This window comes from Nycticebus coucang, chromosome 24, assembly GCF_027406575.1.
Source record: "Nycticebus coucang isolate mNycCou1 chromosome 24, mNycCou1.pri, whole genome shotgun sequence".
NCBI lineage: Eukaryota > Metazoa > Chordata > Mammalia > Primates > Lorisidae > Nycticebus > Nycticebus coucang.
Genome location: NC_069803.1, coordinates 14314902 through 14341625, shown reverse-complemented (window position 1 = coordinate 14341625; position 26724 = coordinate 14314902). Strand labels below are relative to the sequence as shown.

The 26724-nt window shown below is 45.0% G+C and overlaps 1 protein-coding gene across 4 annotated transcripts in view; it reads right to left on the bottom strand.

Annotated features, from left to right (window-relative positions):
• Nucleotides 1–1907: 1907 nt before the first annotated feature.
• The window catches only part of MFHAS1 (multifunctional ROCO family signaling regulator 1), a 100165-nt gene continuing 75348 nt past the window's right edge, over nucleotides 1908–26724 (bottom strand). Inside the window, exons 2-6 of one of the 4 annotated variants that reach the window (XM_053578654.1) lie at nucleotides 15561–15687; nucleotides 10496–10611; nucleotides 8903–9078; nucleotides 8144–8254; nucleotides 4770–4790 (exon numbers count right to left, since the gene is read on the bottom strand). In XM_053578654.1, coding sequence (XP_053434629.1) covers nucleotides 10569–10611; nucleotides 15561–15687 — 170 coding nt within the window. In that variant the 3' untranslated portion in view covers nucleotides 4770–4790; nucleotides 8144–8254; nucleotides 8903–9078; nucleotides 10496–10568. Of the gene's footprint in view, nucleotides 4791–8143; nucleotides 8255–8902; nucleotides 10612–15560; nucleotides 15688–26724 lie in introns of all 4 variants that reach the window. The other 3 variants (XM_053578653.1, XM_053578656.1, XM_053578655.1) reach the window with 3 other exon arrangements.

The window sequence follows — 26724 nt, the reverse complement described above, 5'->3', positions numbered from 1 at the left end:
AAGCATGCATGTTCCACAGAACAGTTTGGAAAACGCTGGATTCATCTCAGTGTTTAAAAGAAATTAATTTCACTGAAAAATATAAAGAAAGCATTTCTTCATTCAAAGAGACTACAGATATTCAAAGTAGGTTTTCTGTTACTACATGAATTCTCTTATGCTGTCACACCCAGATAAGTTTAAGAGGTCACCTGCTTTCTAAAACCTCTTCTATTCCTTCACACACACACCCCCCCCCCCCATGTCCCACTTGAGTAATAACAGCGAGTTTCTCCAGGTGATGGCCTTCCTCTGTGTCAGTTCTACCAGGGACAGAAGCCATCACAGGCAAAGGAAACCCTGGGGATTTGAACAAAATCTCTTATCATTTCCTTAGAATAAGTGTCAGGCACCTTGTATCCCAAGTTCAGTAAACTTGGAACCTATTTCGGAAAACTTACAACTAGGTATGGGAAGTTGTGATGATGAATGCACTTCAAACTGTCACCACTGACACCTGCTTGTCTGTGTGACCTGCTCAGCAAATTGAAAGAACTCAGAGCTTTTTCTGTTTTTGAGAGAGGTCTCACTTTGTTGCCCTCAGCAGAGTGCTATGATGTCATAGCTCATAGCAACCTCAAACTCTTGGGCTTAAGCGATTCTCTTGCCTCAGCCTCCCAAGTAGCTGGGACTACAGGTGTCCATCACAATGCCTGGCTGTTTTTAGAGAAAAGGTCTGGCTCAGGCTGGTGTTGAATCTATGAGCTCAGGCAATCCACCCACCTCGACCTCCCAGAGTGCTGGGATTACACCGCACCCCGCCTTCAGAGCTTCTGGATAATGAAAACCGAGGCCCAAAGTGGTTATGTGTGCTCACTGTGCCCTCGTCACCAGGAGAGGCCCTGCAGGAGACTGCTTCTAGTTATTGGGACACAGCTGTAGGAATGAGCGCTCCCCGTGGGATGTACACCTTGTTGCATGACTCTTTTGGAAATACTGACCTTCTTGTGGTTTCTGCTTTTCTTCTGCCAATGGCTTCTTCACCCAGTGGCTTCACCTGCCTCGTAAGGAGCCCTGCAAAGAGGCGCTTCTGGTTTGAGGCCGTCCCTTCTTCCTGGTGTCCCTCTGTCCTCAAAGAAGGGCTCTCTGGTCTTGGTTTTTGCCCTAGAAGCTGCTGCCACACTCTTCCTCTTTTTATCTCTTCATCTGCCATTTTTAAAAAGCCGGAGGAAAAGGAGGAATAGAGCTCCTTTTTTTTTTTTTTGACATAGTCTTGCTCTGTCAGCTAGTCTAGAGAGCAGTGCCATCAGCATAGCACAATGCAGCCTTGAACTCCCAGCCTCAAGCAATTCTCCTGCCTCAGCCTCCCAAATATCTGGGACTACAGGCACCTGGCACAATGCCCAGATAATTTTCTACTTTTAGTAGAGATGGGGTCTCACTCTGGCTCAGTTTGGTCTTGAACTCCTGAGCTCAAGTGATCCTCCTGCCTCAGCTTCCCAGAGTCCTAAGATGACAGGAGTGAGGAATAGAACTTCTTGATGGGTACGGAGAGGGCTGCTGTATCAGCCTGCAAATGGGGCATTCTGGCGTAATATTTATGAGGTGGTGGTGAGGACTTGTGTTAAGAGCCCTTGAAAGAAAGATCAAGAACTTCCAGGCCTATCATAACCATGACCTAAGAAACAGAGCTGATATTCAGAGTTGCATCCCCAGCCTGAAACCAGAGGCAGAGTTTGAAAACAGTGACTCTTCAGTTTAGAGGACTCAATCACCAAACAGATGAGGGCCACCAGCACCTCTCCCCCAATAGCCTGAACATCACTTAAGAACAAAAAATATAAAAGTTATCCTCTCAACTGATAACATGGAAACTAAAAACCAACAAACAAAAACAGAAACAACTAAACTCTGGGAATAGAACTGCATAACCATTTCTTTATATTTTTATTGAATTTTATTTTTTAAAATTTCGGCCCAGTTATGACAATGAAATGAGAAACCACAATTACAATCCACAAACTGTGGCATGAAAAACAACACACACCCCATCAGGAATTACACCAAACCCTTTCCTTTTTATTCATTCAAAAGGGAGTCTAATTAATGCACAAGTGTCAAATATGAGCACTGTCATTATTTTTTTTTTCTTAGAAGGGGGAGACCATTTATTCTGGCAATGCTTTTACAATTCCAGGAAGTGGTTCTGATACCACCAGTTGCAGGAATAGAAGCCATAACAAACACGAAGGGCATTTCGTTGAGAGGTAAGGGACTCCTTGGTTGGAAAAAACATTCCTCTTGTGCTTAGTGAACTACTTGTCAGTCTTGGCTGGTTGCTGAGTCTTCCCAGGTGTTGAAAGAGAAAATGGAATTTCCTGCACAGGCGCTGAAAATTCCTTGTAGAGCAAAATGTTTTCTGTGTCTCCAACCCTCCCCCCACCTGAAGCAAGTTCTCAAGCTTCTCCGGAGCTTCTTTCGGTCACTTGACTCTCTACCATGTGGACCCTTTTGCTAAAACACACGTGACACCAAGGTTTCTTCTTCCGCTGCTTCTCTAGGGTTCAGATGACAGCACGAAACATCACTTGTCAAATAATATTAGATATTAAGAATGTGGGTATTGATGCTCATGATTAATAGCAAACACTGTGCAGGGTAGGTCACCCAAAGGAGCCTGGTTTTTTTGCTTTTTTTTTTTCATTTAATATGGTCCCTTGGGGAGGTAGCCCACAAGTCACACACTTAAAGAGTCTCGTTCTCAAGACTGGTTGAAGTTGGTTAATATGACAGTCTAGAAACTGTCTTGGGCCAATGTAAAAAACTCTCATTGCCCAACAATTCAATGGTCCAAAAAGCAATTAAATGTCACCATTCAGTTTTACACTTATACATGCGTGGGCACACACACACTCTCGCACACCTACCTAAGAGAACTGTGACAAAGGGATTAACCAGATTCATCTCGGGACTGTGTTCTAAAGAAAACAAAATCTCCAACTTGAGCTGTCCCCTTCAAGTACTTGAAAATGCTCTGGCCCGCCCGACAACAATGATGGCTGTAACCAAAAAATAGCCGGCGTTACTTGGGAGGCGGAGGCAGGAGAATCGCTTGAGCCCAGGAGTTGGAGGTTGCTCTGAGCTGTGTGAGGCCACAGCACTCTACCCAGGGGGACAGCTTGAGGCTCTGTCTCAAAAAAAAAAAAAAAAAAGAAAAAGAAAATGCAAAAATAGTCTGCTCCCATTCAGTTTTATGATCGGAAGAAATCCTACTTGTTGAATTATAGGCTCTGGGGTCAGGGAAGTCACCTCCTGGGGCACGAAATGCCCTCCAGAGAGCAACTCATGATCTCTCCCAAGGTAGGTGCTTGCCTGTTATTTCTGTTAAAAAAAAAAAAAAAAAAAATCTGTTGCGGCGTTGCCTACTGTGGCCTACCAAGAGTCAATACTTTATCAAAGAGGTAGAAGAGTAACCCCAGCTGACTCGCTTTTCTTGTGTGACCCTGGAGAGAATCAGTTAGCTTTACACATTTTCCAATCAACACCTGGAGGAGGCAGATGTCAAGAGAGTCCTCTCTATTGTCCCTATGGCAGCACACGCAGTCTGGCCCCGTTAGGGGTAGAAAAGAGAGCAATTTTTTTTTTCATTTGCTTAAAGTTTGACTTCATGGAGATTTTAAAGCAAGGGTTTTACAAGTTCTCGGCAGCAGGCTGTCCAATCAGAGGCTCTGTATTTATAAATAACCAACGTGGGATGATGCTCTCCAATTAGGAAGGTCACTATCTTAAGGCCCGACAGCCAGATGTGAAGAGACTGCAAAGGGCTCTGCTAAATTTCACAGACTGTTCTAGGAAAATGAGGTACTTATTAGCAGAGTTCTTTGCATGATTCAAAACTGAATCCTGATTATGTTGAGCTATTAAAACACGAAGTTTTTTCATGGACTCTCTGTCCCCTGTCGCCCCTAAGAGTGCCCCATCTCTGCCTAACACCAGTGATATGTGGGGGAAGGAAAGGGCATAATCCCTGCCGTGCCTGGAGATTTATAAGCAGGACCCTTTATTGAAATGGAATGGGACACTGTCTGAAATACATGTTTAAGGGTCTTACTGATTATTGGCAATGTCTACGAACCAATACTTAATCCTAATAGATTTTCTTTTGTTTAATCTGAGAAGGATAAAAGAATAAAGAAAAAAAAAATAACCAAAAAAGGCTTATGCTAAAATAAGAAATCAGCCCCATCTTGGCACAGTTCTCATGCAGAATATTGCACCCAGTGTTAACTAACGCTAGAAGCTCCAAACTGTATAAATTTAAATGTATTTGCATATTATAAAAATAAAGATAAACATATATATTTTTTACACTAGTTACGGAACAGCAATGAACATCAGTTGATCCCTCTTTCACATTTAACACAACTAAAATCTGAATGCTCTAAATACTGCCACCTGTACTGAAACTATGGCTTATAATGTGCGTGGAAAACAAAATCCCTGAGAAGCCATTCGACTTTTTGTCTGTTTCTTTTCTTCAAGTAGCACTCTCCTTGGAGGATCACAGTTCTGAGGTTCAGGTTGTAAAACATTTGCTCCATTTTCTTGCCCGCCCCGCCCCCGCCTGCCCGCTCCCCACCTCTGAAAGCACCCTGAATGCTTAGTCACTCGAGTTCACAGAACACGCTGGGGTGTAGAGGGCTCCCTGGGTACAAAAGATAGTCCAGGTGAGTTCGGATGCTCTTTGCTCTCCATGGAAATTCCACAGCTGTCAAAGTCACTGGTTTCTATGCTTTTCACCAACGTTCTTCCTGTATGGGTGGATGAGAAGAAAGGGAAGGATGACAGAAGGTTCTAGGCAACAATGCCCATCGATTTCTGCACAGACTTCAATGCTACTTCTAGAATGCCTTATTAACACATAAATGCAGGCAACTAACATCCCCACAAAGGAAAAACTCTTTTGAATAGTAAATTTACCAGACTATTATCGATGTACAGCTCAGTTCGGCCATAGACAAGGAACGGTGCTAATTGGCTGTCCCCACTTATTCTATCGTGATTTTACAGCTTAACTACATTTCTAATTAACAACCCACAACTCTAAACACAGAATTACTTCCTTTCAAAAAACACATCACAAAAAAGACACACTAAAGAACCCCCTAGGAGTAGAAATAGATATACTAAGACTAAAACATGAGATTTGTGGCCTAGAAAGCATAATTTTAATTAAAATGTTAAAAGTGAGGTTGACAACTAAAATCTGGAGTTTGATGAGTATAAAGTGAGAACACTAGTGTATCCTCAGCGAATTTAACAAAGTGGCATCAATTCAGACAGAATGGTTAGAGGAATGAGTGTCAAACATTGCTATCCTTTATTTTGGCTTTCTTCCAATGACAAGTGACAGGATATTTTTGATAGTCTTTTAAGCAACATTTGATAGAACATTTGAAGACGTTGAAAAGAAAGGGAAAAAGGTTTATGATCTGTTGTCCCCAAGCCCCCATGTCTCCCCTAATGCTATTTGATTTCAGGGACACTGATAATTCAGTACCCACCTAAGACACTGCCCCAGCCCAGACAAGAATCAGCTGGAGGCTCCTTCCAACACGCTGATGATAAATGATGTTGCCAAAAGTAAGCCACTTCCAGGTACAGCCACATCCCAGGAATCGCGCCCTTCATTCTAATGCATTATCTATCGATCTTTGACTCCTAAAAATCCTACCAGGTAAGTTCCATCTTAACTCTGCACTTTACTAAGAAGGAAAACTAAGGTTCTAATGGTGGAAATAACTTCCCTGAGGCTACATACTAGTAAATGGCAGAGCCGGGTGTGTGACGAGGGTTGTCTGACTCCAAAACACGTGCCACAGATAAAAAAGAGGCAGGATGTCCAGGCCCTAGACGGGTTTCCCATTTCTATGGAACTTGGCCATGGGCGCTTTCTGAAGAGGTTTTGCAAACTGCCTCAAATTTAAGTAGTACCATGATAAATCTAATAGTGAAAAGGATGAGTATAAAAACACACCTCTCAACAAAGCAGATCACTTTGGCTGTGTGAGTTTCAGATTCACGTGGGAGACCTGCCACCCCTCTCACTGAATCTAAAGAACCTTCGGAAATGGAGAGTTGCGTCTAGCTGTCTGCTCCCCTGCGCCAGAAGGGAGACAAGAACAGCAAATCAAAGGCACCAGGAAAAAATACCCAAAGTTCAATCATATTGATACTTATATCTGGGCTTTTAGGGAAAAGAGCTACCAAATGGTCAACCTTCTGTACATCATGTTTCCATTCTAATAAACTTGTCCTCATCCTTCAACATCCACCTCAAATACTACTTCCTGGGACTTTCCCTGAGTCTTTCTGGTAGGGTTCTTTGTTTTCTGCCCTTCCAGGATTTTATTCATATGCCTGTCACAGCAGGGACCACATTTTAATGATAATTAGACGCACGTTCTTCTGGTTATTTGATTACCATTCTCCCAAGGAGGCTATTAGATCACTGAGGGCAGGGTCTGATGGGGTTACTTCTGTGTCCTCCACACCTGCCACAACATCTACTAGAAGGCATGTCCTCAACAAAGATCTGCTGAATGAATGATAAGACGTGATGAAAAAGCCACAGGAAAAAGCAGCCAAGACCAGTGAGATCACTGAGGAGATATATAAAAAGAAGTAGGGAGATGTGACTGTAATTAGCGGTCCTTGGGGTGGCTTCCCAGAGGAGCTGGCCTTGGCCTCAGGGACCAATGGGCCACCGCTGGGTAGGAGGGAAGGGTGGCAGCCAGCAGAGGACTGAGGACCAGCACCCAGGGGAGCACCAGGGTGGACCTCCCACAATAAGGGAGCATCTCACATGTCAGGGAGTGGCTGGAGTCTGATCACGAGTTGCCTTGTGAGCTGTGCCTGAGATGTTGAACATGAGCCTGTGATCGTCAGGAAGCTATCCAAGGTTTTTTTCTAATAGAAAGGGGCTGATGTTAAAAGATAATATTGGTTTGAAGGACGTAAAGATGACAGTGAGAAGGCCAGTTCAGACTCAGTCACAGTAATCTTGGCAGAGATGGGGGGTGGGAGGTAGGTAGTGGTGGGGGCAGTGGCGAGAGGAAAGCTGAGGCTGAAGGGAAAGGTACATGGTCAGATTCACTCACGGCAGGGAACACTGGTAAGATGGGATGACAGGTCTTGGTGAACAATACCCACGGTCCAAGAAAGGCAAGAAAGGCACTAGGCAGATGGGTGCAAAGCCATGCCACCACAAGAGACAGGGAGAAGGGTTTTGGGGCGGAAGAACAGTAAATCCAGATACACCTTTGAAGCCCGCAGAACACTGGGAACAGAGGTTGGGGGAGGGGCTAGCCTATAGGGGTTAAGTTTGAGAACCTGCCCTAAAACCCAACAAAGAGATCATGACTCCGATATTTAGAAGCGTAGGCTGAACTTGAAGCTACAGTGCATTGTATTAACTGTGTCTTTTATGTTCTGTATTCTGATGCTTTCATATCTGGGACTTTGCTGATCCCAGAGGAACCATCCCCCTCTGGGCCGGCCAATTTCTGGAGATAGTTGAGAGACCGTAAACTTGTCCCAGGATATACTTTACAAATATAGTCTAACTAACCCTGAACCCATACCCCAAATACCTCCTCTATTGGGCTTTCACACCCCAGGCCACTAGCCACCTGCCCTAATCACCCCAGGGCCAGACAACCGAGGACAACCCCTGTGCCCCAGCCAGCCACTGAAATTATTCAAGCCAGCCAGCGCTAGGCGGGCACATCCCACAATAAAGTCCCTGCCTCTCTCTGCCTATGATGCCCTGCAGAGTCCCAAATGGGGTGGATCCAGCCAACTGTGATATTCCTGCATCATAGTCTATTTTTAGAAAAATGATTTCCTTTTTCTGACAAGGATCTAAGATTGCTTGCTACTATATACGCTACCATGGTCAATTAAGCAAAGGAGTCAAACAAATTCCTTATTCCTAATTCCTGACTTCAAGTTGATTCTAGATAAGTATAAGAGTTGTCGTCTTAAGATGTCCTCCTCTATGGAATCCCTTCATCCCGACACCCCCTTTTTACCCCTAAACTCTCCAAGGGCTTGGGAGGGCCTTACCTATTTAAGAAATTTTCTCTGCTTCACAGAGACTTACCCTTAAAATTTGGTGCTCCTAAAGTCACAGTTTGGGTACAGTAAAAATGATGGTATAAGGAAAAGATGCGTTATCTTTTCCACTTAATTTTCCAAGAAAGTATGAAGATACCTAAGCAGAGAGGGGAAAAATTCTGGTATCAATGTGGCTGATGGGAGACTAAGTAATTAAAGAAACACATTTTCTTCTGGCCTATACAAGGAGCAAGGCCACGTGCTCTCTCACTGTGCAGAGAACAAAACAAATCAATGTAAATCAATGTGATACACCCCACAGACAACCTCACTTAGCCTTGGGAAATACTACCCCATCCCCACCCTCCATGTTCTAGAATTCTGTGGACAGTAAAAATGCTCCAATGTGATGAAGCTGAATTCATTCTGCTCCCCTGCTTTCTAAAGAAACCTTCAAACTACTCCATAACTAACTCCATACTAAACAATCTGTGTGAAGTTAGACATATTTTGCCTGTTTGCTTGGTGAGATAAAGGCTGCAGGGTCTTCATCCTACTTTTTCTGAAAGGCTATGTCAGGCTATATCAATTGGTCTTAAATAACCTTATGTCTAAACAATGTGACTGCCAAAATTCCTGTGCAAAGTCATCACTGTGCTTTTGAGAATACTTACAAATAGTGAGTAACTGGAATCTAATGGTGCTCTTGCTTGAATGGGAACAGTATAGAGAAAATAATCTAAGATTTTAAAAGGGAAATTTGCAATGCAGTATGTCAGCCTCGCTTGCTATTATTAGTACTTACTGGAAAAGGAGAAAGCTTCGCCCAACAATTTTCAAACCAGCCCATTTTTTTCTAGCTCTGCAATGCATGAACTGACCAAATCAGAATGAACATCCTTCTTCAGTCTCTGAGAACTCCCGCTGCTCCCCAGAAGAGGGAGCATAGGGAGAAATGGTACCACCATAAGGGAAATGTCCCTGTCGGAAAATAAATATGACACATCACCACTTCCTGTATGTTCTAGGGTCAGCCCATTAAGAAACCCCATGGCAGAATGTGGGCTGCCTTCCAGGGTGCCACAAGGTAACACGCTTCCACATACTAACCTGTTGAGTTCTCTCTCTCGTACATAAAGATCACTAGGTAAACTGGGTCACCTGGCAGTTTATCATAGAGCTTTACAGTTTAACTGGGGGCAGAAGAGGTTGGACTAACCCTTATTTCAAAGAGAAAGAAAAGGGAAACATTTGGCAGGATGCCTAAAAAATGAACTGCAATTGGCCAGCTACCCTTTGTCCAAAGGGACTCACCTTCCCTGGGAATTAGAATATTGTGTCTCAACCTGAAGAGCAAATGGACAAAGATTCACAGATAAAATTTATAAAAGATAATCTCTTCTACTTGCTCCCTACTTTTCCCCATGAAAGTCTATTTTTTTTTGAGACAGAGTCTCACTCTGTCATAGCAACCTCCAACTCCTGGGCTCAAGCGATTCTCCTGCCTCAGCCTCCCAAGTAGCTGGCACTACATGTACCTGCCATGATATCCAGCTAGTTTCTCTATTTTTAGTAGAGATAGGGTCTTGCTCTTGCTCAGGCTGGTCTTGAACTCCTGACCTCAAGCAATCCACTTGCCTCAGCTTCCCAGAGGCTAACAGGTGTGAGCCACCGCACATGCCCCCTTCCCATCAAAGTCCATTTTTGCGCTCTTTATGACTCCTAGTGACAAAGGCTCAGCACCCCTCAACTATCTGGGGGTTAATCAGGCTGCCATGAAGATGTTCTGAAGGACGAACCTCCCCCAACCCCCCAAAACACCCACACCTTTTCACTATCCAGGAAACAAGGCCCAGCAGTAGGGGTAAAGTCAACTCATTTTCTTTAGACTGAACTATGCCCAGGATTACACATTTATGAGAATTTCTTTAAAACTCCAAAGTGTTGCGCAGCACCTGTGGTTCAAGGAGTGGGGCGCCAGCCCCATATACCGGAGATGGTGGGTTTAAACCCGGCCAGGGCCAAAAACTGCAAAATTAAATAAATAAAAATAAAAACAAAACTCAGAAGTCTGCTTCATACCAACACACCAGCCAGCAAAACAATTCCTGAAAAGTGGTGTTACAAAGATTTACTGACTGCATGGCACCAGGTTTTGTATAGACACAACTGACTATAAATAGGCTTAAGTTTTCTTTGGGGGGTAAAGAACATGTTCTAAATTAGATTGTGGCAATGGTTATAAAACCCTACAACTGTATTTCTAATCACCGAATGGGCGAGTTTTAGAGTATGGAAATTATGTATTAATAATGTGCTAAAAACACATACCTCACACAATTCATATTTTTAAGATTTTTGGAGCAACCCAGGCAAAGTGGCTACTAGATAATGTTACCTTATTTCAAATGCAGATGCCTTTGGAAATCAACCAAAGATATCCAAAGGGTGGAGATTACTCATGTTTCTATCTAATCATCAGCAAAGAGAAGGCCATTCAGCTCCTGCTTCTCCCTAGAAGGAGAGGGGTAGGAGGATGGGCATTTCATTCAGTTCCTGCAGCCTCATCCCAAGGGAATGCTGGTTGAAACCTCAGCCCCCAACTACTGTGACAAGTTATAAGAGTAACATTGCCTGGTGGCTTTTTTGTCTTTGGTAGAGATGGGTCTTGCAATGTTTCGCAGGTTGGTCTTGAACTCCTAGCTCAAGAGATCCTCCTGCCTCTGCCTCCTCAAGTTGTTGCTGTAGTTTTTGAGTTCCTATCTACTCCTTATTGTTGGTTTCTCTCCATGTGAGAATAAAACACCTAGACATTTTTAAAAATAAATAGAAAAGCGAGGATTTCATAAGGAAAAGCCGATCAACTAACAATCATCCCTGTTTTCTTCCCTTTTTTTTTTTGTAGAGACAGAGTCTCACTTTATGGCCCTCTGTAGAGTGCCGTGGCCTCACACAGCTCACAGCAACCTCCAACTCCTGGACTTAAGCGATTCTCTTGCCTCAGCCTCCCGAGCAGCTGGGACTAGAGGCACCCGCCACAACGCCCGGCTATTTTTTGGTTGCAGTTTGACCGGGGTTGGGTTTGAACCCGCCACCCTCGGTATATGGGGCCGGCGCCTTACCGACTGAGCCATAGGCGCCTCCCCCCTGTTTTCTTCTTTATAAACCACACTGAAGCCCATGGAATGTCTTTAAAAACCACCCATAAGAGCTAGATCAGTGGGCTGAGACTAGGGTGATAGGCTGGCCTGCCTGGGACCATCCCGGCATAATGATAATAAATAGCCTTCCTGCCACTCTCAGTTTTGTCCTGATTTGAACAGCGGCATGGACTATTCTGAGGCTAATAGCAAGAGGGCATGGGCCGTTCGGCCCTCCCGGCCCTTTCTAGCCAGGGGGCCCACCCTAAGGGGCATGGAAGGGATCTGAGGGAGCAGAAAGTCCAGCAGACACAAATTCGAATCACCCAGGTGACTTTTTTGATTTTAAAAATTCATGCCTGATCTTTCACCCAAGAATGTCTGACACACATGACTAATTTTTAAAACCTGATCTGTACTGTGACCTGCTTGGGTTAATGTCCTTGAGCTGCAAAAAACCAGTGCAACAGTCCCAGTGTCTTGGCTCCTAGTGCCAGCAGGGACCCCAGGTCTCAGGCTCAGCGGTGTTGGTGTAATGACCACCTCCTTTGACAGCTCTCCCCATCCATCCCCCCAAATCTCCTGTACACAACACACTACCATCCTCTTGTGAATCAGCCCTCCCACTGTGTCTGGACCCTGTCCAGGCCTCCACATTTGTTTTGTGCTTGTGGAAATGGGCTGTGATGCTTCCGGAGTCGGGGCAGGGAGTGAAACACCTTCAAATCTAGGAGAACCTTTATACAGATGGTCACACAGGAGACCATTTTCTCCTTGCCGCCACACTAAAAGATGGTCATTTCCAAGAAAAGTCTTGCCAGGCATGCGAAACTTTCCTATTTAGAGAATATTCCTTCATTTAGAGTTGAGAATTACATTGCGAAGTCATCATCCATTTTATGAGAACATTTTTGTGACTCATTTCACAATCCAGACAGCTGAATCAAAACCGGTTCAATGCCTACTCCCTCCCGCCAGCATCCAGTCATCACAGCTCTGCGCCTCTGGTTACCCAAGACTTTAGGGCTGCTTGTTCATTTGGGTTCAGGAAGCTGTCAGAGAGAGAAAGGCTGATAACATTTTTTTTTCAGGTTGGTATAAATGAGGTCTTTCTGAGGCAGAACACCCAGAAGTCCACAGGACAATACTGATAAAGCTGGCGTGGTGTTTCTTGTGCAAACAGATACTAAAACCCCTCCCCCATTTTGGCACGTGGTTATGGCAAATAATAAACTAATGTCTCTTTTGGCTCTGGGAAATCTACACAAACACAAAATGTCTTTCCTGAATAACGGCTTCCCTTTACCTTAGGTGTCTCTGAAAGAAAGGGACGTAATTTCAGAGATTTCAAAAACTGCAAAATGTTTGTTATTCGGTATGTTCAAGACAGAGGATATTCTGATTAATACCAAGTCATCATGTAATCCTTCTTGAATATTTAAGAAGCCCGTCAAGACGTCACAGTGTCTTAGGGTCATATTAGTGATAAATTATGTGTGTTAGATAAAACAGCACTCTGAATGTGAGGGTCTTAGACACAAGTTTCCCTTGAGTGCTCAGTGATATTTTGCAGCAAATACGGCCTTGGGTTGTCTTATCTAATCAGTTGCCCAGTTTGGAGAAAAGGGGGCATCACATGTCTCCTGCAGCTGCTATTGCGCCAGTGGAGACCCTCTCCCTGCAGAGGGCACACACGCAGGGGAGCTGCTGCCATAAAGACAGCCGGGAGCGTCCGCTAGAGCTCTGAAATGCAGCTGGACGGGTCCCAGGATGAGAGGGGAGAGGCCACAATTCTCAAATGCAGACTCTCCAATCTCCCTATAAAAATCTTATATTCACATACAATTTTTTCATTAAAAAATTCTATGCAGTAGTCCCAGCTACTCGGGAGGCTGAGGCAAGAGAATCGCCTAAGCCCAGGAGTTGGAGGTTGCTGTGAGCTGTGTGAGGCCACGGCACTCTACCGAGGGCCATAAAGTGAGACTCTGTCTCTACAAAAAAATTAAAAAAAAATAAATAAATAAAAAAAATTCTATGCAGGCCGGTAGGAAGGAAGATTAGAGTTTGCTGCATCTGAATGCTTTGCTGGGTAAGCCGTGTAGCTGGTATCACCCAGATAATGAGGTCTGACCCAAGAAGACCCGAGGCTGCTACTTTTTAAGATTTGAGAAATAACAGGGATTTCATCTCAGTTTAAAAGTGGCCTCTTTGGTTTTAATAGGAAGGAAAGAGAAGAGAAGAGAGGAGGGGAGAAGAGGAAAGGAGAGAGGAGAGAGGGGAGAGGAGAGGAGAGGAGAGGACAGAGAAGAGAGGAAAGGAGGAGAGAGGAGGAAAGGAGAGAGGGAAACGAGAGGAGGGGAGAGGAGAGGGGAGAAGAGGGGAGGGGACCGAGAGGAGGGGAAAGGAGGGGAGAGGAGAGGAGAGAAGAGGGGAGGGGACCGAGAGGAGGGGAAAGGAGGGGAGAGGAGGGGAGAGGAGAGGAGAGAAGAGGGGAGGGGACCGAGAGGAGGGGAAAGGAGGGGAGAGGCGGTAAGGGGAGAGGAGAGAGGAGGAGAGGAGAGGACAGGACAGAGAGGAGGGGAAAGGAGGGGAGAGGAGGAGAGAGGAGAGGAGAGAAGAGGGGAGGGGACCGAGAGGAGGGGAAAGGAGGGGAGAGGAGGGGAGAGGAGAGGAGAGAAGAGGGGAGGGGACTGAGAGGAGGGGAAAGGAGGGGAGAGGAGAGGAGAGAAGAGGGGAGGGGACCGAGAGGAGGGGAAAGGAGGGGAGAGGAGGGGAGAGGAGAGGAGAGAAGAGGGGAGGGGACTGAGAGGAGGGGAAAGGAGGGGAGAGGAGAGGAGAGAAGAGGGGAGGGGACCGAGAGGAGGGGAAAGGAGGGGAGAGGAGGGGAGAGGAGAGGAGAGAAGAGGGGAGGGGACCGAGAGGAGGGGAAAGGAGGGGAGAGGCGGTAAGGGGAGAGGAGAGAGGAGGAGAGGAGAGGACAGGACAGAGAGGAGGGGAAAGGAGGGGAGAGGAGGGGAGAGGAGAGGAGAGAAGAGGGGAGGGGACCGAGAGGAGGGGAAAGGAGGGGAGAGGAGAGGAGAGAAGAGGGGAGGGGACCGAGAGGAGGGGAAAGGAGGGGAGAGGAGAGGAGAGAAGAGGGGAGGGGACCGAGAGGAGGGGAAAGGAGGGGAGAGGCGGTAAGGGGAGAGGAGAGAGGAGGAGAGGAGAGGACAGGACAGAGAGGAGGGGAAAGGAGGGGAGAGGAGGTAAGGGAAGAGAGGGGAGGGGAGAGGAGGAGAAGGGAGAGGAGAGGAGAGGACAGAGAGGAGTGGAAAGGAGGGGCGAGGAGGAAAGGAGAGAGAGAGGAGAGGAGAGGAGGGGAGGGGAGAGGAGGAAAGGGGAGAGAGAGGAGAGGAGGGGAGGGGAGAGGAGGAAAGGGGAGAGAGAGGAGAGGAAGGGAGGGGAGGGGAGGGGAGAGGAGAGGACAGAGAGGAGTGGAAAGGAGGGGAGAGGAGGAAAGGGGAGAGGAGCGCAGAGGAAAGAGGGGAGAGGACAGAGAGAAGGGGAGAAGAGGAAAGGAAAGAGGAAAGGAGAGCAGAGGACAAAGAGGAGGGGGAGGACAGAGAGAAGGGAGGAGGAAGGGAGAGAGAAGAGAGGAGGGGAGAAGAGGGGAGAGATAAGAGAGGAGGGTGAGGAAAGGAAGACAGACGCACACAAAGCCGCAGCAGGATGAGCTCTACCCGCAGCGCTAGCTAGCGTTCCATCCCCGAGTTGGTCTGCACTGTGCATTCTCTGTCTTCAAGTCCACTTGGGGAGAAAGTGGTAAAAACTGCGCAGCCCTTGATTTTCAGGCACTGACTAGAGAATCAGAGCCCTGCATCAAAAAATACTCTATTACTGATTCTCTGTAGGCCTTTCTTATTTCGTGAGCCCTCACTGCTCTGTGAAGTGGGGGGTCCACTTAATTCAGCAATGACAGAGGTAAGACCCCCCCCCAATCAAAAGCTGCTCTTTTGGGTTGGACATACCTACAAATATACTAAAAAACAATGCCTGTACACTTTAAATGAGTGAAGTGTGTGGTATAGAAATGATATTTCAAAAAAGCTGTTAAAAAATAGCCTGACTTTATCAGTAAAAGTAAAAAGTTGCACAAAAAAGAGGAAATATAAGTTCCTGTGCTGCTACGTAAGCTGGGTGCTAGTGTCACCCAGAAGAGTCATGTCTGCTCTGGGGTCTGTACAAGGTTTGCGCAGATGCAGTTTAACTTGGCTTTTTGTCATCACAGCTGCGGAGCCAGGATCAGGAGCAAGGGGCACAGGCTGTGGAGCTTCCAGAACTCACTTGGAACAGGGGCTGATCACAGTCGGCGTAGGCGGGTAAACCAAGGCAACGTTCACTCGCTCGCTGCCGTTCTTGGGGCAAATGATCTCTGCCACTCCTTCTGGTCTGGGCTGACTCAGCAACTCCCCTGCATGAAACAGAGAGACAGAGGAGCATTAAGGCAACGTGCCCTGAAAACGGGGTCACTCTGCAGCCAAATGCAGAGCTTGAGGGTCAAGGAGGGAGGGAGAAGGGCAGGAGTGAGGAATTGGAGGGTCTGCAGATGCTGGACTCAGAGAACAAATGCGCAGCCTCTGCTCCACCGCCTCATCTATGCCTGAGAACGAGAACATTCTATGACCTGCATGAAGGCAGCATCAGGGGCTGCTTTGCTTACCTTCCCTTTCACAGACTGACTCTGGAGAACTTTCTCCACTTATCATCAATTGAGTCAGGATCCCCACAGCCCCATGGAGTAATGACTGCCAGGGAGGTATTGGTAATGAGGATGGGGCAGATGGGATTTCAGCCAAGCCCTGCATAAATGATCCAGAAACTCAGCAGACAAAAGGCATTACCAAGGCAAGCAGGCTGGGACCTGGCCAGCCTCCCCCTGGCAGCAGGGTTCCCCAGACAGGTAAGCGTGCAGGGTTGGAATCACTAACACAACACCATCTAGTGACGAATGGGGTCTAGTAAAAACAGATAAGTCACCTAATGGATTACCATGACACCGAGAGGAAATCTGCCACTCTGCACGCCCTGGATATCATCCCTCTCCACCTGGATCATTAAGTCCCTACGAGCAGTAATGATTCCATGTTTAGTTCCCTCCCGTCATCCACTCACCTAGGACACACTGCCCTTCCTCACACAGTACCCAATAAACAGCTTCCGGCTGTGGAGGGCACGCGTCATGGCCTAAACTGTCCTCCTTACACCTAGGAAAAGAAAATAAACCAAACCCAGGACACAAAACATATGCCACCTGGGGAAAGACGCTACTGAAATTAAAACCTCAGCTGTCTGGCAGCCTTCCCAGCTGCTGCTGACTGGACAGCCTAGAGATTCTGAGGTCCTGTGGTTCCCCCCCTCATCCCTCAGAGAACCCAGAAGGTGCCTGAGACTGTGATCGTACCAGACTCCATGTAGACTGTGTGCTTTCCTATACACAGATAGCTATGAAAAAGTTTAATTTATAATTGCATAGTAAGAGACACCAATAACTAATAAAACAATTATAACAATAATTGTTATAACTGATTCAAGTTATGTGAATATGATCTCTTTTTTTCTCACTTTCTCAAAGCATCTCATTATAAGGGGACCATGGTTGACAATGGGTAACTGAAAACTCCTTGGCCTCAAAATACCATATTTCTCAACATCTCCCTTTCAGCATGGCTCACACTGATGGAGCCTGCCCATGAGCCGGCAGTGAACTAAGAGCTTTAAACGTGCATCTCATTAATCTTGACAATGTCCCTATAAGGTTTATTTTTTTTTTTTTATCAAGTCATATACACATAGATCATGAATACACTTATGCATATGTGGGGTACAGTGTGTTGATTTTTTTTTTTTTTTTTTGCAGTTTTTGGCCGGGGCCAGGCTTGAACCTACCACCTCCAGCATATGGGGCCGGCGCCCTACTTCTTTGAGCCACCCCAATGTGTTGATTTTTTTAATACAGTTTGGAGTGCTTACATTACATCAAACTAATTAATATAGCTTTTGCCTCATTTACTTGATTATTGTGTTAAGACATGTATGTTCTATATTTGATAGATTTGACTTGTACCCTTGTCATATGCTCATAGGTGTGGTCCCGCCTTTTACCCCCCCTCTATCAAACCTTCCCCCTCCCCTCCCTTCCCACTCCATTTCTCTCCTTCATCCTGGGCTATAGTTGTGATCTATCTTTCATAAGAAAGTGTGAGTAAAAATAAATTGGTTTCATAGAAGTACTGAGTACACTGAATCCTTTTTCTTCAATTCTTGGGATACTTTACTTAGGAGAATATGTTCCAGCTCCATCTATGTAAACGTAAAAGAAGGCTCTATCTTTTTTAAGGCTGCATAGTATTCCATGGTATACATATACCACAATTTATTAATCCATTCATGGGTTGGTGAGCACTTGGGCTTCTTCCATGACTTGGCTATTACGAATTGAGCTGCAATGAATAATCTGGTGCAAATATCTTTGTTGCAAAGTGATTTTTGGTCTTTTGGATATACTCCTAGTAGAGGAATTGCAGGATCCAACGGCAGGTCTATTTTTAGATCCCTGAGTGTGGTTTATCTTTATTTTACAAACAAGGAAGCTAATGCTGAGGGAAGTTACACTAAGAACTCTGTGGATTGGAGATGTGAATTTGGGAACCCATTTGGAAACCCATTTCTGGGTCCTTCCCCTCCTCTGCTGGCCTACCATCTCTCCAAAGCAGGGATAGCCTTTATGCCAGAGTACACCTTTCCTCCAGAACAATCTAAAACACTATTTTTTTGATAATGAATTAAACATTGACATATTCACGCTTTTATGAAAGAGTCATTTCCTGACTTGAACGTTTTTTATATAGCATGAATTGAATGGGACTGGAGCTCCTTAACCATGGTGAACACCCAACTGCTGCACAAGTTAATTCAGTACCATTAGTCTGCATCATGGATACCTGGGTCAGAACTATACTCCAACACCAGCTAAAAAAAAGGTAAAAATGCAAAGTATCAAAATGTAAGTTAAAAATGGAAACGTCAAGTGCTACCAAAGTAACAAAATGAACCAAAGTGACAGGGTAGTAGGCAAAGCTAGACTGAAACCGGATGGCACCACACAGCAATTTACATGCCAGAAGCTCTCTGAGGTCAACAGATTTGCTCCAAGCCCAATAGATAGCTTCAGTCTGCACACCAAGCCACCAGTCCCACAGGACACCAATAAGACTATGCTCTGAACACCCCGCATCCTAGACCCCCCCCAATCTAGATCCTTACTGGACAACTTCAATTTCTACTGTCTGTCCTAAAATCTCCTTCCCCCCCCCCCCCCCAAGACTTGAACATAGACTGGCTTCTCTAGTTTTCCTGAAAACTCTCTCCTGGTTAGAATCCCTCATGAGCCTCAGCTCTGTCTGCGTTTTAGCTGCCGGGACACCCAGGATAAAACTGCAGATGCCAAGCTCCTGTCTCCAGTGCCCGTCCCTGGTACTGGCCAGGCACAGCTGGCTTCTTGGCTGACAATATTGTAGCTTTTGGTGATCAGAAGATCAGTTAAATTGGGAATTTGAAGTAATTTGCAGCAGACTGTTAAGCCTAGGTTACCAATTTCTATTAAACTAACAGCTTTATGTTCACCTCATCCCTGGACCTAGTGTCACACAGACATGGGTAACTGGTTTTGTTTGGGTCCTACCCTAGCAGCACCGCCAGGCCTGGTAACAGAGCAAGAAAGTGGAAGACACCCAGAAGTTCACACACAAAAGCTACACGTGATGCTAATGAATCCTGAGGGACAAGCATTATGCTTCCCAATATCCAGCACATCCGTCTACGTCAACAGCCTACCACACGATGGCAGATGACGGTGCTCCAGGATTAAGAAATGGGCCTAGATTAAGAACATAAGAAAAGCAGTCTTTCCCTCTCAACCTATCTTAACGCAAATATGAAGAGCAGTTTAGTACGTGTTAGCCAGCAAAATGGCGAAAGCTAATTGAGTTTAACAAACTCGACGTTCAAAATGAAGTGCCTTCTTCCACTGAGAACTAATTACTGTGACCTTTCTGTGGGTGAGGACTGAAGAAGATGCAGGCCTCTGTGTTGGAGGGATGGCCTCTCTCCTGGGGGTATGGCCTCTGTCCCGGGAGGATAGCCTCTGTGTTAGGGGTACGGCCTCTCTCCTGGGGGTACGGCCTCTGTCCTGGGAGGATAGCCTCTGTGTTAGGGGTATGGCCTCTGTCCTGGGGGTACAGCCTCTGTGTTGGGGGTATGGCCTCTGTCCTGGGAGGATAGCCTCTGTTGGGGGTATGGCCTCTGTCCCGGGAGGATAGCCTCTGTGTTAGGGGTACGGCCTCTCTCCTGGGGGTACGGCCTCTGTCCTGGGAGGATAGCCTCTGTGTTAGGGGTATGGCCTCTGTCCTGGGGGTACAGCCTCTGTGTTGGGGGTATGGCCTCTGTCCTGGGAGGATAGCCTCTGTTGGGGGTACGGCCTCTGTCCTGGGAGGATAGCCTCTGTGTTAGGGGTACGACCTCTGTGTTGGGGGTATGGCGTCTGTCCTGGGAGGACAGCCTTTGTGTTAGGGGTACGGCCTTTGTTCTGGGGGTACAGCCTCTGTCCTGGAGGTACAGTCTCTGTGTTGGGAGTAAGGCCTCTCTCCTGGGAGGATAGCCTCTGTGTTAGAGGTATGGCCTCTGTCCTGGGGGTATGGCCTCTGTCTGGGAGGATAGCCTCTGTGTTAGGGGTACGGCCTCTCTCCTGGGAGTACGGCCTCTGTGTTAGGAGTACGACCTCTATCCTGGGGGTACGGCCTCTGTGTTGGGGGTATGGCCTCTGTCCTGGAAGAATAGCCTCTGTGTTAGGGGTATGGCCTCTCTCCTGGGAGTACAGCCTCTATGTTAGGGGTACGACCTCTATCCTGGGGGTATGGCCTCTGTCCTGGAAGGATAGCCTCTGTGTTAGGGGTACGGCCTCTCTCCTGGGGGGATGGCCTCTGTGCTGGGAGGATGGCCTCTGTCCCGGGGAGATGGCCTCTGTCCTGGGGGATCTCAGTTTCTACAGAGAAAGACAAGTGTGCAAAGAACCACCCACCATCCTGCATCTTCTCCAAGCAAATTTATAAGAGATGGAGTCACAAGAAGGAGAGACTAATACTGACTCACAGGATTGGGAAAGACCCAGTAACATTCAATGTTTGAATGGAGAACTGTAGGTGCACTGCACTGCTGTGCTGTAATACTAAAAAGCAGGTCAAACTGAGAAACAAATCAAAGTTAACCCAGGAAGAAAAAAGGATGCTCACAGTAGCAACCAGCACTTACTAAATGCTTACTCTGTGCTTGATGTGGTATAATTACACTATGAGCTAGGGACAATTATTATCTTCCTTACATAGAAGGGGAAACTGAGGCTCCGCGGGGATAAGTAACTTGCCAATGGTCGCAGGAGGAAGCAGCAGTGCTGGGATTTGAATCTAAGACCATCTGACTCAACCCTTAGCCACCAGATCAGAATATCTGGCAACAAGGATACAATTAAATTAGTAATACATACATGAAAAACGCTAAACACTTTATCTGGCATCTAGTAGGTTCTTGACACTACCATTACAGTCATGATTAGATTTCATAAAGGTTCACACTTCCGAATACATAAAGAATTCATACAAGTACATGATCAGTACCCAGATTCTCTGTAGTAGAGCAAAACAGCAGAATTAGACCAAAAAAGATGACATGCAAAACACCATCCCACCAAAAATTTGAAAAATTCAAAATGAAAAAAAAATTGTTGATCTTATTACATAATTTGTCATCATTAGCAAAAGTAAATTAAGAAGCTACATCCCAAAGTAGGTGGGAGCTGTAAAAAAGAAAAAAAAAATTATACTTAAAGAGTGCACATTAGCAATAAACTAAGAAAAAATATACATTTGACCTGGTATATTTCTATTTTCAGAAACTTGCTTAAAGGAAGCAGGCCTTTCTGACAAAATTATACGCTGACTGCTCATAGCAGCACTGTTTATAATACTGTGAAGACTGGGTAGCTCCTTCAAATGTCCAACAAGGGGGAAATGGCTAAAAACTATGACATTTAACAAGGTGGAATAGTCTGTAGTCATTAAATATTATGAAAATGAAATTTCTATGTGGAAATATAAATTTGAAAGTACATTCTAATTAGAAACACAAATTGAGAAAGATCATAAATGAATTCAGCACGAAATGAGTCATTCAAAATGAATTGGTCCTGAGGTTATTTACTTTTTTTTTTAAGAGAGAGGGTCCCACTCTGTTGCCCAGGCTAGAGTGCAGTGGCATCATCATAGCTCAGTGCAGCCTTAAACTCCTAGCCTCAAGTGATGCCTCAGCCTCCCAAGTAGCTAGGACTACAGGTATGCACCACCACGCTTGGCTTACTTATGTTGGAGTGGATAATAAAAGAGACTAAAGTATGACTCTACAAAAGGAAGATGCCAACTTTCAATGCTGATGTTTCCTCTATTTGGAGATCTTATGATACAATCGGTCTTTCTGAAGGTGCAGAAATTTGGCCTACTGCATAGAGCACTGTATTTACTGAAACTGTGGTAGGCCACTACGCAGCCCTTCGTACCCACTGAACTCACAAAAACGCTGTGCTTAATAAGGCCTCTGCCATTAGAAGGCCAGCAAACTCTTATCACCGTGTGTTTCTCCCCAGGGAAGAAGAGGACACCAAGTTTTATTAGCTTTTCTTTTTTTTTTTTTTAATCAACAGAAAATGAGTGAAATGAACTCATCCTTTTCTGCTAATCATCAGAATTCTCAAATACTGGGCATATTGTGCAAAGTGCTAAAAAATTATATTGATGACTTCAACTATAATATTAAAAGTCTAAACTTTTTTTCAATGCAAATAAAAGCCACTTCCTAATCTAGGGTAAAGACCCTAGTTATAAACATCCCTCAACATAGCAAAGGTAGTCTAGAAATTAAAAGAAACCATCTACACAGATTCTATGAAGTAACAAATTATCTAGAAGAAATACAATAAACAGACCTGGTTTGACTTTCTGATGCCTTCGAGATCTCTTTTCACTCTAATACATTAGAATTCATAGCCCTCTGCCCCCAAAGTCAACCGCTGTCTTTTTAACTAGGTATGAATCTGGATGTGGCTGCTATGAAATATACAATTTCATGAGCCTCCTCTTGGCAAAGGCAGCATCCTCCGAAATCAGTGCTTTGGAAGGTTCCCGACTTTGTGACACCAATTTATCAGGGACACCAAGGACTGGAGAATTATACAGTCACTTTCCTAGGGAAGAGGAAAGGTGGACTGAGATAAAAGGGTACCTTGGGTCACAGGAGAAGTATGCACTGAACATTCAAATGTTCAATTTAAAAATGTGCTCCTGTGCGTATTTAAAATCTTTAGAAAAGAGGCTGGGCATGGTGGCTCACACCTGTAGTCCCAGCTACTCAGGAGGCAGGAGGATCTCTTGATCCCAGGAGCTGGAGGTTGCTGTGAGTTAGGCTGATGCCCCAGCACCCTAGCTGGGGCAACAGAGTGAGACCCTGTCTCAAAAAAATAAAATAAGGCTTTAGGAAAGGTGGCAGAAGAAATCTTGCCATACCCATGGTTCCAACACTGCCAACTGTTTGCAAAGTGTGATGACTTTTCCTTTGGGGGGGAGGGCCCCGCAACCCGCCCCTTTCCACACCACAAGGTCCCCCTTAGGAAAATGCTCGCTCAGAAGAAATACAATAAACAGACCTGGTTTGACTTTCTGATAGGCTCTATTTATACAAGAAAATCTATTTTGTGAAGTGACTCTGATCTTGGCCCTTTAATTATAACTTTTCTTAGAAGAGGACATGGTGCAGGAAGTTAACAGAGCAAGTCTATACAAAGAGCAGGAACAGATCGGGGCCTTCCCTCCAAGCCCAGGAGGTGTCACAGAACCCGTATAAAAGTTATGCACAACTATAAAAATATGCCCCTCCTAGACTGTAAGAGGTTGTCTTCAAATGACACTTTATAAGTCGCCAAGGGGAGTAAATGTCAATATAAAAAATAAATTTAGAAACCAAAAAGAAGTGGATCATAAAATGTCACTTCAAGGTACTTTCTCTCATTTGAACTAAAGATCAAGCTTAAAAGTAAATTGAAAATGGAAAGAAAAAATATAGTTTTGGAAATTTTTTTTGTAAATTTATCATGACTTTTGAGAGAACAAGAGCAAACAATAACCTAGAATGAGGAATTAATTTATTGGTTAAAAAATTCCTGGTATGTTATCATTGGTAAGTCAATATCTGTTCTGTTTCTGGGTTGTTCTTTTTGTGCATTAAAAAAAAAATTCTTGGTATAAACTAAATAAGAAACTCTCTGGGAAGGTGCTGAACTCACCAGGGAATTGGCTGGAATTGTAGATTCAGCATCAGAAAATTAAACTATCAAAAATCATGAACTGAACGTCTTTTAGAACTGTGTTTTCATTTTCATCATTTACTCCTGCAAGTCCACTAAATTCTGGGCCATTTTCAAAAGAAGGGAAGTTTCTATCTCTAGCCATTTCTGAACTTCTCAAGTCCAGTTTCAATTCTGAATGCTGAGATGGCTTTAAAAAAGATAAACAAAAACAATACTCAGAAATGTCCTTGTATGCCTTGAGGCTTTGGGAACAACTTGGAAAGTCGTATAAATAAGTCAGGCCAATTGTGGTTCTTGGAGATGCCCTTAAACTAAGGATGTAACTCAGTACGTAACTTCAGTAATTGGTGTAAGGCCTCATCTTGCAGCACCAAACACTAAATTTCAATACTTCACTTCCACCTAACATCCTCCAAACTGATGACAGGTACAGGCAGAGAAGAAAAAACCAAGGTCACAATTTCAATTACTGCTGTGATGCCCACAATGATCCTAACCTGGGACGTGCTCAGATCCTCCTGGGAATGAAGCATGTAGGGGAAGCCAGGCCATGCCAGGTTGAGCACGGATGCCTGACCCCGCTTCCCCTTACAGCAGGTACTCCACAAGGGGCTCACAAGCTCAGCCTTTCCTCCACGAGCCCAACTCCTGACCGAAGATGGTCATCCTAACAGTAATGTTTGCTTGCTATTTACACAAGGCTTTTATTTTTTGGTTTGAGGAACAGGAAGGAAAGAGGTGACTAAATATCTCAGGTATCTCAAGAGGAACTGCATTTGGTCCACGGGCCGTGATGAAGCATCACACAAGGCCTCTTCTAGATCAAAGGGTTGTGGCCTCAGATCACAGCACTTCCTCCCAAGCATTTGGAAAAAGTTCAACCAAGGAAAATCAAGGGGAAAAAACTGCTAACAAATCTGTACCCGAGTTTAGTCTTTCCCTACCATCACAAGCTGATATGTCCCCTTTTAATGTTTTCTGTTGGGGGGTTTCTTTTTATTCACACAAACCCAGGACTCTGCTGCATTCTCTTACATCTTCCTCGGGCTTGCCTATTTGAGGGTCCTTTTCCTCCAGCGTTCCTTGCGGTCGGAGAGCCCATCCACCTCTCCTGCAGTCTGCTCTTCCTCCTGGATATTCACCTGCGGAAGCTTTAGGGTCTGGGCATCTCCAGCGGCCCAGAGGGAGGTTCCTTCCCCAACCATCCATTCCAGCACTGGGCTGAGAAGCCAGGTAGAAACTCCAGAGGATTCCACTTTGAAGTGTGAGGCTCAACCAGACACAAAATAAACATCCCAGGCCAGCAAGTGGCTCATGTGGCATTTATTCATATGTAGGACAAATTGCTCCAGGGAGGTTGCAGGAAGCTGAGTCACCTACTAGGAAGAGCTTTGCTCTTAGTTCTAAAAGCACAAACAACAGCAAAGTAAAAGACTTTTATATCAACATTCTTTAAACTTGCTGTTCTCATTATTGTCATTAGTCCCAGGTGACCCCTGCTGCTACATGAAAAACAGATCTTCCCTCCAGATTCTGTACGAGATTTCTCAGTCATGTCTAAAAATGGGCCACCTCATAGCCTAGAAAAGTAGAGCCATAGGGCACCACTTGTGACTTCAAAGCAGCAATTTACAATGTTTGGGCATAGATAATGATTCTCTCAATATAAAGCAATTTGGGCATGCTGAGCGCTTTTGAAAAGTGGAAGATCTCAACTTGGCTGATCTAAACACAAATCCACCCAAGGAAAGAAATAAGTCTCAGAGTCAAGGTCCCTCTAACCTCATCTTGTTTCTCTCCCCCCCCAAGTGCCATAAGGGACTGTCCCTTGAATTGCCTTCTCTGACCAAGAAAGCTTCTTACTAAAAGTAACACAACTGCTTTCTGTGCCCTTCCTAAAATCTTACCGCAAAAAAAGGCAACTAAGGAACAAAACCATATCTGGACAGACTTTTTCACAAGATAACGCCTCCCTCTTGGGCTCATTCTGATTCCAAAGAGAATCATATACAAGTTAACGTCTGTCCCCCTGGTCCATTCATTCTCCCTAATCATCATTTGCTTGCCCCTCAAAAGAACTGCCTAGTTCCCTCTCTCCTCCCTCCTCTAAGAAAAGGCGACATAAGCTTCTGTGCCCCAGTGGGGAGAGGGGAGAGTCATCATTCTGAGTTCCCCCACCCACTGTGCATGTTAACATGTTGTATGCCTTTTCTCTTATTAATCTGCCTTTGGTCAGCTGATTTTCAGTGAACTTGCCAAGAGCAAAAGGGAAGTTTCCCCTTCCACCCTACAACAAAATGAATGTGCTTGCATCAGTGGCACGCAAGCTTTAAAAACACCTATCCACAGAAGCAGCAAAGGCTGGTGCAAAAAAAATGCTGATATAAATTCACACAAGTAAATTAATAGTGGGGAGCACTCTGAGAAGCTGAAGACAGAGGACAGCTAAGGCTTTCTCCAACATTAGTCTCTCAGTAACAACTGAAGACAGTAAAAATGAACTTATCTATCTACCTGTCTATCTATCCATCTATCTGTTTAGTAGTCTCCCCTTATCCTCGGTTTTGCTTCAGATACCTGCAGTCAACCTGGGTCCAAAAATATTAAATAGAAAATTCCAGAAATAAACAATTCTTAAGTTTTAAATGGTGCACCATTCTGTGCAGCGTGATGAACTCTTGCACCACCCCCATGCCACCCAGTGTCTCCAGCCTGCCCTTAGTCATCTAGTAGCTGTTTTGGTGATCAGAGGGACTGTCATGGTATCATGGTACTTGTGTTCCCTTATTTTACTTCATCATGGCCCCAACAGGCAAGAGAAGATCTGCCAAGGAAAAGCATAAAGTGCTCCCTTAAAGTGAGAAAGTGAAAGTCCTTGACTCAATAAGGAAAGAAAAAAATAGTATGCTGAGCTTGCTAGATCTATAGTAAGAACAAATCTTTTATCCGTGAAATTATTAAAAAAAGAAAAAGAAATTCATGTTAGTTTTGCTGTCACACTGCAGGTATGGTCCCAGTACATGGTTAAGTCACTTAAGATGA